The sequence below is a fragment of the Erigeron canadensis genome, chromosome 1 (assembly GCF_010389155.1).
Source record: "Erigeron canadensis isolate Cc75 chromosome 1, C_canadensis_v1, whole genome shotgun sequence".
Classification (NCBI taxonomy): domain Eukaryota; kingdom Viridiplantae; phylum Streptophyta; class Magnoliopsida; order Asterales; family Asteraceae; genus Erigeron; species Erigeron canadensis.
Genome location: NC_057761.1, coordinates 7,441,507 through 7,455,090, shown reverse-complemented (window position 1 = coordinate 7,455,090; position 13,584 = coordinate 7,441,507). Strand labels below are relative to the sequence as shown.

The window sequence follows — 13,584 nt, the reverse complement described above, 5'->3', positions numbered from 1 at the left end:
CAAGCGTATTCTATATATTTTCGGTAACAAGCCCTTTTGTTTCCGGAGACTCAAGATCGCGTGAATAAAAAGGCTTCGCAAAAATGACTATAACTTGGGCAACCGGATTCTGTTTTGTGCGTATGACTAGTCAAAACGACTTTGATAAGGCTTGTTAATCATCTTTTGCACCCAAAAATGTTGTATTTTTATGAGTTATTTGCATTTTATGTTTTTATTTTATTTTTTGGACTTCATCTCACTTGGGCTAGCTTCGGCCCGTTAGTCCTTTTTAAACCCATTTGTAATTGAGAGGTATAAATCAGATACGCAATTGTTTAACATTAGCTGAAAATATTTTTACATGATCCTATTTTGTTGAAGTTCCATATATAATTCAATTTCTTTAACTATGTCATCTACAGGCAGGGGTTCTTTTATACTGTTGGTAAGATATATAGCGCAAAGTTGTACTACCAAATACACATTCATATAATCATTTTGTGTCATTTTAGATGAATTATGAAATGAACATATTTCATACTTTAATTCATAACTATACAAAAGTTAGTTCAATGTCATTAAGATGGGATTTAGCTAGGCACAGTCATGGTCATCCAAAAAGGCATTTTCTGATGGTTATTAATCAACTATGCACATGCTATTGTTCAATATCCCCCTCAGTTCACATAGTAAATTTTCCCATAGATACACAACCTCATCTCATTCCGACATATAGCACAAAACACGTTTTTGTAGATCTTAAAACAATCCACTATACATATCTTTTCATTTGCGGATACAAAGTAAAACAGGATGAGTAGCTTGATGATCCAGGCTTCAAAATTGGCTCACTTAGTGTTTTGCAGGTGATTGTTTGTACATATATTTGGTAAAAGAAAAAAAAGGGCGCGGCTGTGGTATTGTTGTTACTAAGTTTTTGAGATTAAATGTGCGCATAGTTCTCTTAATATATAATGTCATAGTATTTGACGACCATATATGGATCGACCTTAAAAGGAAAAGAAGGTGGTTGAAGTATCATCCAAACCTTAAAGAACAAGAAAATTACATCTATGCAGATTTGAGAATAAGGACTCAAACATTTGGAAAAAAAAAACTATGATATATTACTCGTATAAATTAGCTAGATCAAAACTTTTTTTCTGGCATTATCAATAAACAAGGCATTACATTTAAGAAATCTTATTGCTACGATGTATGTATGTACAACCTATATCTACAATATGTTGTGCTATACAACTAGAATAAGTAAATAGCTAGGAATACTCCATCTTCTTTCAGAAGCTAGAAATTGGCACTTGGAGATGATTTTGTTCTAGTTGAGCGTTAGAGAACGAAAGGCACGTTTCTGAAGTAATTATAGACGACAGAAGTGCTTTTTCGAGATTTTTGCACACACATCTTTCTATCAAAGATATCACATAATTTATCACTGTGGCTTCAAAGGGAAGTCTAATTGGCCCATCATGCAATCCATACTCATCCTCGGCCACTTTCAATAGTTGTTGGAAAATTTCATTCTTGAGATAACCCAAAGGCATCACAAACCGTTTCTCATCACATGTGTACACCGCAAAATGACCCTTGTCAATAGCTCTGGATGTGCTTGCTCTTGGAAATATAAATCGTCGTTTCTGCTTAAGGGATGGAACCCTTGTTATCAATTTCTTGGCGTTGATCATTTTGGAGTAGACTCGTTAATAAACAAGCCAAAAGATGTCTTGAATATTTGATTTGTGTTGAGGGAATTATGCAATTGCATATATATATAGCATTTGTTTATATACATATCAACATATACGAACTGTCATAATTGTTGGCTTTAAAGATGTCTAGAGAAAGGGCAAAGCAGGGACAAACAATATGATAGGTGTACCAAAACGTTGTATGTTAAACCTAACATCAACTATGGTTTTTGCAAGAAGAAGCACCAAACATAAGTAAGCCTGTTGACGGATGGTTGGGCCTAGACAATTACTAGTTCACACAATTAGCCTTCTTAGCTATGGTGAATGGTCTGAGCTAGGCCCTCACCTTTGGTTGATGGGGACAGATTGGATTTTGAATAGTGTTCTTGTGAACTAGACAAAAACATGTGATATATGTTCAACAATTTGGATTTTGAATAGTGTAGTAGTTGAAAATCAAGAAGTTATATTTAGACATAAATCTAAAGCAAATATATGGTTATCTATTAGTCACATATAGATCCTAGACACAGGGAGTATTTATTTTTTTAATCATTGACTGAATTAATAATGGATAAATAATTTCTGTATAGATTAAGTCATTACAGTTGTTTTTTGTTTATTAAGTCATGAAAAAAAACACTTTTGATGACATAATCGATTAAGTATTTTTGATTAAGTGATAACTTAATTTATTAAGTCTAAAACAAACACCACCCTAGTAACTATCACTTTATCTTGTAAGAGGGCCTCCTATGTTCTATTCAGTTTGTTCGTCCGTTTGCAACTTAAAATCAAGAAGTTATATTTAGACATAAATCTATAGCAAATATATGGTTGTCGATTGGTCACATATGGATCCGAGACATAGTAACTATCTATCACAGCTGTCAAGAGGGCCTCCTATGTTCTCTTCGGTTTGTTCGTTCGTTTGCAACTTAAAACCGATACCATGTCAGTTTTCAAATATAAAGTGATGAGCACGTAATTAATAGTGTTGTTTGATTTATTTATTTTTGGTAGAGATTACTCCAATGAACTATATTTTAGCAACATTTTAATCAGCATCGTACAAGTAATATGACCGATTTATCGCATTAGTTCATACACACTTCAAGTGGTGAATGTATTATACAGTTATCAAACTAACATATCCCAAGCGAATAGCACAACCAAAAGAAAAAAAATTACAGGAAGAAGAATATAATAATCTAGCGAGCACGGCTTTATTATGCAATCGAACGGCTCCAAGATATTCCATCCCTATTAGAAATCACAATCGATATAACGCCTTGTTCAATCTTGAATAGTTGGATAAATGGATGTTTGTTTTGGTATGGTGGGTGTTTGATTACATCATATAAATAAGAGATAAGGTCATAAATAGGGGAAAGGATCCTCTCAAGTTGCATTTCGTGCTCTGTATTTTTTTTCATTGCTAAATCTCCCTTAGCTTTTTATATTCAGAGTGCATACAACATATAACTCATTCTCGATAACTTATCATCTTTACACATGCATTGCAAGATATAACTTCTTCACCTACCTTTAGCAAATTTCAAACATGTGATACGTAGCCTTCATATATGAGCTCATGTATTCATATCATCATCGATCATCATCATCAAGTGAGTGTCACACATCACTCAATATAATTTTCTACGTACTTTGTAGCCACAAGGATCGTACATTTGTCACATTATTATTTGGACTCATTTAGATGATTTTTTATTTATTTTTGATAAATCTTACTAATTAAAAAAGAAAATAAATAAGATCATGTTGGATTAATCGGGCTCAATCATGGGTCATGAGTTACGGCCCAATTAAATGGCTTGGTTGTAGGTGAGATTGTTTGTGTGGTTTCTAGATAGAGTAATATTTTTGTAACTGTAATTGTATTTATTTTTGTATTTTGCATTGTTAGAGGCCTGATTATTTTTATATATTTTGTCCTTTAGAAGGAAAAGAAAAATGGAGGTGAGATTGTGCTCTGTAAGTTTAGTTTGATTTAGTGATAATCAACAATGTTTTGAGATTACAAAATCATCATACTATTAAAGAGCACATAGTAAAAGTAAATATATTATCAACTCGTATATATATAGAGACCAAAACTCATAATTCATATCTATGAAAAAATAAAAAATAAAAACACATTTGGGCCTTGAAAAATCAGCCCCTAACCGTCGTCAATTTTATCCTATGCCGAAACCACCCACGATTGTAACATGGGCTTTCATACGCCTTGCCTTGCCCCTCCTAGAAACCTACTTCCGTATAAGAAACATTATTTTGGTTTGGCCTTCACAAGTGTTGAGTACCGCCAATTATACAGAACTTGTGTACCGTACATTGCCTGTCATGGCATAAATGCAAGTACATACAATGTTTTTGACACATTGTTCTTGTCATCTAACATACAAAACTTGTATATATTCTAAATCCTAAGCATTGTACAAAAATTAAAATACAACTAACAAATATTGCCTAATATCCGTAAACTAAGCACCGTCTACCACTTCCACCCCTTTGATCTAACGAACAACGATTACCAGAAATCGAGACTAACAAAGCCTTCTCTAACTCTCTAGACAGCCCTCGCTCAAACACGTTGATCAAGTAATTCATGAGCGTAGAGTCACAAACTAGAGTAATAGGACCGTCTGTTGGAAGACCAAACTCGTCTTCAGACATCCTCAATAGCTCTCTAAATACATTTATGTTTAGATACCGCAATGGGATCACAAAACGATTCTTGTCGGTTGTGTAGACCACAAAGTGGCCCTTGTTTGCCATTCTTTCGTTGCGATTTTTGGATGCCACTTTCTGCCATTTTCGAGCCATTTTCACTAGCTTCCTTGGTGTCATCATGATCGATCAATGGGTTCTTTTTAGTTTTTTCTTCTAGTTTTAAAGTATTAGTGGAATAAGAGATGTTGTCAATGGAAATGGAACCGAAAGTTGTCCACTTATTTATAGTGTAGATGTTCTTGAAAAGTTGTCACATTCAGGGTATCTTTCATTGATGTCTGAAATGTCTCCTATCAAGATCATGTGATTCGTTAAATGTGTGTTAGGCAAATGGCAGAATCCACAATGAATTCATCACCATCTTTTTTCATGCTATATGATGATTTTTTTTGTGCAAAGTATAGAATCTATGAATATTATTGTTTAATAAAAATCGCATTTAGTTGTGTGAACCTCTTTCTTTAGTTAAAGTTTTTGTAAAACACTAGCAAATTTAAGAATATGATCATCAAATTGGTGTTTTCCCAAAAAGATTTCTAGGAAATAGAAAATGTCATTTTCCAACTTCAAATTCTAACGACAATTTGGAAAAATTAATCTTAAATTTAAAAAAATAATAATAATAATTTCTAATATTGGCTGTAGGGATATTAGCTATAACAACCTTATAAATCAGATAGGAATTGTGAATATCTATATATTAAAAGGATTAATGTGTAATTTTTCCTTGAAAAATCATGCTTGCAATTTGATGCAGATGTTATTAATTTATAAGTGTGTAGATGTATGTTCAAATTCACTTCTAAGAGCATGAATTGTGGTTATACCAAAAAGTCGTATTATATTACACTTCTAACAATCATATAAAAAATATACTCACTATACCCAAATTGTTATAAAAAAAAAAAAAATTCAAATAATCACGAACCTCACCTGAAATAGCATAGGTGGAACAATTTCACCCCAACGAGGTCTTACACCACACCACTGCCGTCCACTGGCAGTGGATAAAGTCTCGACATCGTTGACCACGACTCCGCTGATGTCGTCAGGCCATTTCATTTACTTTAATTGTGACTTTAAATTTTATATTTTCAATCTTGTATCTGTAAAATGTAAGATAAACAAACTTTTGCACATTTCAAAAGTGTGAAATTTTTTTATTGTTTTTATTATATTAAATTTTGCCCAAAGTGTTTTTAATTTTTTTAATCAAAATTAAGCTTTGGTCTTTGGTAGATAAGAGTATAATTCTTACAACTTTGAAAACATGTGCTAAACTTAAACTTGCAACACTAGCTAGCTAGTAGCTAGGTTACCACTCATACACCCACAAAAACAACGAAAAGTGTTCAATGCACGAAAGCAAACTTGAGCGTGTTCATAATTCGTCCTTGAAGTACTTTCACATTTCAAGTAATCTATTAACGAGTTTCGGCATATTCGAGTGGTCGAAATTTGTTGGGTTGGTAGACCATTTGGAGACACAATTCTTGTTCGACCTTTTATGTGTCCTAAAAGTTATATTTATGTGGATAACGACAATGGATGCCTAACCTTCAATAACCTATGACTTATGGTCCAAAATTAGTAGCCAAATGTATTGTGTACGTTTTGGTTAATGTAATCTAATCTTGACATTCGTATATGACATCGTACATGTTTTTGTGCAAAGATAGTACCCAAAATGGAACCTCATTTGACATATATATGTCTATATATTTTCGACATTATATTTGATATTTTTGAGAATTATATGGTTAATAGATCTTGTGCATTAGTAGTAGGAGACTAGTAGTTGTAACTTCTATTTCGTCAATCAAGATTTTTTAAGTTCAGAAGTCCATTATGTCGACTGAATTGCAAAATAATCAAAAAAATTTGGTTACTTTCTTCATGTGTGACTCAATAGTACTATGAGAATACTATGAGAATAGGCGATCGCTTTAGATCTTAAAAATCTGAAGGTCTTAATATTTTGTATATTATACTTAATATTTGAATAGGCGATCGCTTTAGATCTTAAAAATCTGAAGGTCTCAATATTTTGTATATTATACTTAATATTTGAATATTGGATTAAGTATCATTATATAATTTGAATCGCAGTAATACTCTTTTGGTTTTTGCATCAAAAACTGCATCTTTTTTATTGCTAATAATTCTATAACAAAAGTCGAGCTACTTTTTTTTACATCAATTTATATGGTAATTAATGAACTAGGCCCTAAAATTGATCTTATTTGAGGCCTTCAAAAACTTTAAGCCGCCACTGTTTTCTTCTCGTTTGAAAACATTGATTTAGCCTTGTCATTTTTATGAAACTCGGTATTAAATTAGATGTTTACATAAAATATAATAAAAGTATTGTGAAAAATAAGTAAAGTTCACTCGTATTTGTTTATCAAACAATTATAAGAAAATCAATAGTAACACAGAATCTATTTAAAAAAACCCATTATATTTAAGGTGCTCTTAATGGGTTCGTCGATTTGTTCATCACTTTCGTCACAAACCTTTTTCATGGAAAATGATATTTGTAAGGGGCTATTGGGAGCACACCCCTTTCAAACATAGCATATGTATGAGACCACGTATAATGCCATTGGAAATTGTTCTCTTTTTTTTTTTTTATCTTTCACCATACTAACACTATCATTTCTGTACAACAATGATATGACCATCACATGTAAACGTAAAAACTTTAAAACTATATACAAAAGCTTAGGACGCGTTTAGTTCGAGAAAATACCCCATATTTTTCATTTTTATTCAAGAAAAGCATGGAAAACAGGAAACGCGTTCAAATGATATTTTTCTTTAAAACGTATTCCAGGTAAATGAAAATCTCGTTTACACTTTTATAACAAAAATTAGAAAAGTGTTTTTTTTCTGTTTTTGATTTTCATCCTTTTATAAGCTAAAATCACTCATATCACTCCTTCCTCGGTCACAGTTACCGCACGCGGGTCTTCATTTGCCCCACCGGCGCCAATCTCCGGCCGGTTTCTACTAGATCTCCAGCGCCGCCGGTCTCCACCAACCCCATTGTGGCAATCTCCATCAACCCCATCATCAATCGTGTCATCAATTAAAAGTATAATGAGTATGTCATTGGGTATCTTTCTATCTTTGTTTCGATTGTTATGGTTTAGCCTTATATCGGTATGGTTACTATTATTTCTTTAATGAGTATGGTCGATTGTATGTGTGGTGATAGTATTTGATTTAGTTTAGTTTCAATTAGCTCGATGGTGACTATATATATGTTTTTATGCATATATGTATAAATGTGTATAAATATCTTGTAATGTTTAAATTTTAGGCGACATATATATGGGTGGACAAAATGGAAATAGTGGGGATACATGGAGTGGACTAAAGATTGTATGAAGTATTTTTTAGACCTTTTAGCCGAGAAAGTTAAGGAAGAACCCAATTCGGCACCAACTTTGAAAATGACCGATTGGAAGGAATTGGATGACAAAGTTTTTGTTAAGTCTGCATTGAGTTATTGTCCTGAAAAGATGAAAGCTAAATACCATCGGCTAAGAGCTATTCATACTAAATTTACTGAACTAATAAAAAGGACGGGTGTCACTTGGGACTCTAAAACTGTCCATGTGTTTGCTCCCGACGATGTATGGAAGGTCTTCATTCAACAAAACAAAGCCTTTTCAAGTACTAAGAAAAAGGGTTGCAAGATATATCCATTATTGAGCAAGGGTCTTTAGTAAAATTACTCATTCAGGTACTTTTCATAATGCTTCGACCACCGCTCCTCTAACTTCACCACAAGAACATAGACTTGAGGAAGATTGGTTATGTTTCTGTCTGGTCCAATACAAAGTCAAATCTTGTATTATCATCTAAGCATAGGTTAGTTTGATCGTTACATGTTACAAGTCTCATGTGTCGTTGAGTCAGGTCTGGTGCTTAGCGTAGTTGGTGAGCATGGAAACTACACTAAAGGAACTACATCATATATTGCAGTTTCCATGTATGCATTATGTATGCCTCATATATTGCACTAAAGATACTACATCATATATGCATTGTATTGGACCCGACTAACAGGAACTACATCATATATGTAACATCCCAATTTTAAGTTTGACTATTTGACCTTCCGTTAGTGAACATTAAGTTTTGTTAAGTTTATGTGCCCTATATGGGATTATGTGAATAAATGCATATGTGTTTATTATGATATGATTAATATGATGATTAATGAAAGTAATTGAAGTAAAGTTAAGTAATTAAATGCTTGTTAGAATGTTAAGACTCCCGATAGAGGTTTAAGTTAAGAAAGTCAAGTTTATAAGTTGAGGGGTCCTAAGTGTAACTTAAAGGGTTGTTGGCCAGGGGTTAGAAGGCAATTAGGCTGCCCTAATTGTCATAAAACATCTGCTTTTGTGCGTGAGAAATCCCCCAGTCGATCCCCTCCCTCTCCAAAGCAAAGTTCCCTCCAAGATTTCATTGTTCGTGCCGTATTGGTTAAGTTTTGTTAAGATCTTGAATCCCCGAAGTCATCTACAGATAATATAGGTAATATTCTCTTTGAAATCTGATCTTATAAGTCATAGATGAGTATTCAATCCAGGCCATAGGGTTTTGGTTGGGTTATTTGATTAAACGTTTACCGAATTCATGTTATTCGGGTGTTTGAATGATTGATTCATATTGTAAAGGATTAAAGGATTGATTGATGGATTAAACTTATTAAAAGTGTTGTTGAAAGGGTCAATTTTATGTCCCCGAGTCGATTTAAGGAGTTAAAGTTGTTTAAGGTTTGAATGGGTATTGTTCAAGAATGAAAAAAGGGGTTTTTTCCAGTCCAGCAGCAGGTGCAACGCACCCATGTGGGAGGTGCGGCGCACTGGCTTGTTCTGAGGGGAGGTGTTGTGTTCTGGTGTGGCACACCTAGTGGTAGTCACTGGGGGGGTGCAGCGCACCCATTAAGTAGGTGCGGCGCACCTAGTGTATTTTTGCTGAGTTTTGTCATTCGATGCTTAGATCATTTGTGCTTCATTATAGGTAGTCGGGAGCACTTAGCAAACACTATAATCAGTTCATAACAGGTTCATAAGTTGTACCAAGGTAAGATAACATCTTTTGTCACCTGGTGGTACAACAAAACACGTTTTTCATAAGTAAAACCTTCCAAACGTTTATGTATGATTAAAAGTAAAGTAAAGGGGATTATGGGAGGTTGATATGGGAGATGATGCATACCTTTCTATGATGAATGACATGTATATGCAGGTTGCAAAGGCATAAGGTAAGTTCCCATATTATGGAATGAAGATATGCATATGAAATGTGAATATGAACATGTTATGTTATATGATCATGATACGATGTTATGCTTAAGCTAAATGATCATGATATAATGTTATGCTTTTGATATGTGAACACATAATGGTGACATGTTTATGATATGATTACATGTGTGGCTTTATCACCTAGTCACTAGTCCTTTGATTAGGATTGTCATGTTCACGTGCACGTTAAGGGCCCTAAAGTAAAGATGATATGTGATTAATTTAGGTGAAAGTGTAGCCTATGTTAATATAAAGTAAAGATAAAAGTGATTAGTTTAGGTGAAAGTGTGGCCTAAACTAATGTAATAAAGAAGTCTCGAGCATATATAAAGTTGTGTTAAGCTTAACCCGTGCTAGTTGTAAAGCTAGTGCGTACGTGGTCACTTGAGTTGCTCTTTGTGGCATAGTTATGTTTGTTTATTCCGGGTGGAGTAACTAACCATCAATGCGTAAAAGTATAAACGGTTTATTCAGTTGGAAATGACTTTGTCTTTCCTTAACGACGCCGATGGACCCCTTATTGGTTACCCATCATGTTGGGTGTGAGGACTCCCTGTATGGTCTATGACCGCCTACACACAACCCCACATCCCTAAGTATGTGTGGCTTATGTCACATAGCCTACATCTAGGCAAAAGAAAATTAAAGAAATAAAGACATATTTAGAACTACGATGAATTCCTGATGTGTTATGCTATATGATGCTTATGATGTTCATAGTGTTTCTTATGTTTATGATGTTTATGATGCTCATGTGATATTAACATATAACGATGATATGCTTTTGTTAATATATCTAATTGACAAATGTTTTCAAATATGCTATTCATACTTAGCTAATTTATTAGCTAACACTTGCTCTTTGAAAATGTTGTGCCATCAAATTAGATGAGTTTGGAGCTAAAGAAAGGATAGCTTGGTGAGCATAGGTAGAGACATTAAAGACGATAGCATTTATGTTCTTGATGCTTAAGCTACCCTTAGCCTTTTGTTTGGCTACTTCATTTACGATATTATGATTAAAGACTATGTAATAATGCTTGACATTTATGTTGGTGCCAAGACTTGGATTTTCTTTTATTATTTCGATGATGCATATAGTAACACCAAATGTTTTCAAATGTTTTATCCGGTTGCGAATGGGCAGCTTTATATGAGATCCTTTTCCGCTATTATTAAACGCCGTTAGGCGAAAGTTTTTGGAAATCCAGGTTTTTAAATGACGGGTGTTACAATATATGCATTGTATTGGACCCGACTAAAGCACCAACAACACTAAAGGAACTACATCATATATTGTAGTTTCCATGCTCACCAACTCAACTAAAGCACCAGACCCGACTGAAAAACACGAGACTTGTAACATGTAACGATTAAACTACCCTATGCTAAGATGAGAATACAAGATATGACTTTGTATTGGACCAAACAAAAACAGAACCAATCTTCCTCAAGTCATTGTTCTTGAGGTGAAGTTAGAGTAGCGGTGGTCGAAGCATTATGAAAATTAAGTACCTGAAGAAGTAGATATACTAAAGACCGTGCTCAATAATGGATATATCTTGCAACCCTTTTTCTTAATACTTGAAAAAGCTTTGTTTTGTTGAAGGAAGACTTTCCATACATCGCCGGGGAGCAAACACATGGCCATTTTCAGAGTCCCAAGTGACACCCGTCCTATTTATTAGTTCAGTAAATTTAGTATGAATAGCTCCTAGTCGATGGTATTTGGCTTTCAGCTTTTTAGGACCATAACTCAATGGAAACTTAGCAAAAACTTTGTTATCCAATTCCTTCCAATCGGTCGTTTTCAAAGTTGGTGCTAAATTGCTAAAAGGTATAAAAAATACTTCACACAATCTTCAGTCCACTTCATGATATCCCCACTATCTCCATTTTGTCCACCCATATCTATGTCACCCAAAGTTTAAGCATTACAAGATATTCATACACATTTATACACATATACATAAAAACATTAATTTTCAAAATCGAGCTAATTGAAACTAAACTAAATCAAATACTATCACGACACATACAATAAAAAATACTCATTAAAGGAATAATAGTAACCAGAACCGAAAGAGGCTAAAGCATAACAATCGAAACAAAAATAGAAAGATACCTAATGACCATACTCATTATACCTTCAATTGATGACACGATTGATGATGGGGTTGATGGAGATCGCCGTAGTGAGGTTGGTGGAGACCAGTGGCGGTGGAGATCCTGTGGAAACCAGCCAGAGATCGGCGCCGGTGGGGCAAATGGAGACCCGCGTGGGGTAACTGTGAGTGAGAAGGGAGTGATATGGGTGATTTTAGCTTATGAAAGGGTTGGAAAAAAATAGTTTTCTAATTTAAGTTATAAAAGTGGAAATGGGATTTTCTTTTTCCTGAAAAACGTTTTTAAGAAAAATATCATTTGAACGCGTTTCCTTTTTTCCATGTTTTCTTGAAAATAAAAATGAAAAATATGGGATATTTTCTCAAATTAAACGCGCCCTTAATTTCTCTCAAAACTAAAATTCAATTTTCTTTCAACATTTCTCTCTTGTCTATGATCAGGCAATCACATTTAAAACCTAGTTTTATGAATAAGTACATATTTCATTTCCTAAACAATATATGATTTTAACCAAAAAATAAAAGAAAAGTAATATTTTATTTTATCTCTCTTTTTTTTTCCCTTCATAACTCATATATGATAAAAGCAAACAAAAACTAAACTATATGTTTCAATTAACTCAATTAAACGTCATCAACATCAAATCCAACCACCAACCATGGTAGATCTGGCAAAGATAGTTGTTGACGTCAATCTGATTAGAAAAAGCATATATATACGATCAATCTGAAAAAGTAAAGATAGTTGTTACCGTCTTGTATCTAATGGGACAAAAAGGGGATGATTGCTGCAGTCACTTTGGTCCAAAAAAATGCTACCGAAATCTTCATTGGTGATGTGTTCATAACCAATGATGAAGAGAGAAATGTTAGGTGAGGGAAGGAAGTAGGTGGAGAAATTGGGAGAAAATAAAAAGTGGAAGGGAGAGAAGAGTGAAATAAGTAGAAAAACACATGATAATGTTTACAGTTTACAAAAAAATTTAAAAAAAAAAATGTACGGACCACTCTACTTTTAAACATTAGCGGTGTGCATGGAACATATCCCTATTTGTATCATAACAATTGATATATTTATCACATATGTGCTTTACTAACTTGTCCAAGTGTGATTAATAAATTTTTGCTTGTGTTACTAATATTACTTCCCTTTTTCCATAGTGAACTTCTCATCACGTTACAAAATCGGTTCTTATCCCTTTAATGAGTGAGTGGGTCCATCTTTAATCCAAGTCACAAAGTATTTTATTTATATTTATTTTATATAAATGAACAACACTCTATTGTAAAAATAAAAATAACAAGTAAATGATTAAAGTATTGATGATCAAGTATAGTTGGTTAATTAGTACGGACCAGTTTGGTATTTTTAATCATTAAGTGACTGAATTGATAAGGTGACTGAATGAATATAAAATGTCTGTATAGAAAGTTGTTTTTTGTTTATTAAGTAAAAAAACAAATACTTTTAATGACTGAATTAATTAAATATTTTTAATTAAATTATGATTGTTTTAATTAAAACAATATCAAACACCACCTACGTATCTTTAACCATTGACACGACATCATAAAATTTGGAAGTTACAAAAAAAAGTAAACGCAATACTAAGCCAAGATTATTTTGAACGCAACTAAGAACACCCATGATAATTATCTTTTCTCCTAAACCAAAATCGTGTGGATTGC

The 13,584-nt window shown here is 33.4% G+C and overlaps 1 protein-coding gene across 1 annotated transcript; it reads right to left on the bottom strand.

The window, feature by feature from the left end:
* Nucleotides 1–4,181: 4,181 nt before the first annotated feature.
* LOC122602962 (auxin-responsive protein SAUR66-like) lies at nucleotides 4,182–4,538 on the bottom strand. Its single transcript, XM_043775606.1, has one exon. The coding sequence runs from the start codon at nucleotides 4,536–4,538 to the stop codon at nucleotides 4,182–4,184; it is 357 nt and encodes a 118-aa protein (XP_043631541.1).
* Between the last annotated feature and the right edge of the window lie 9,046 nt (nucleotides 4,539–13,584).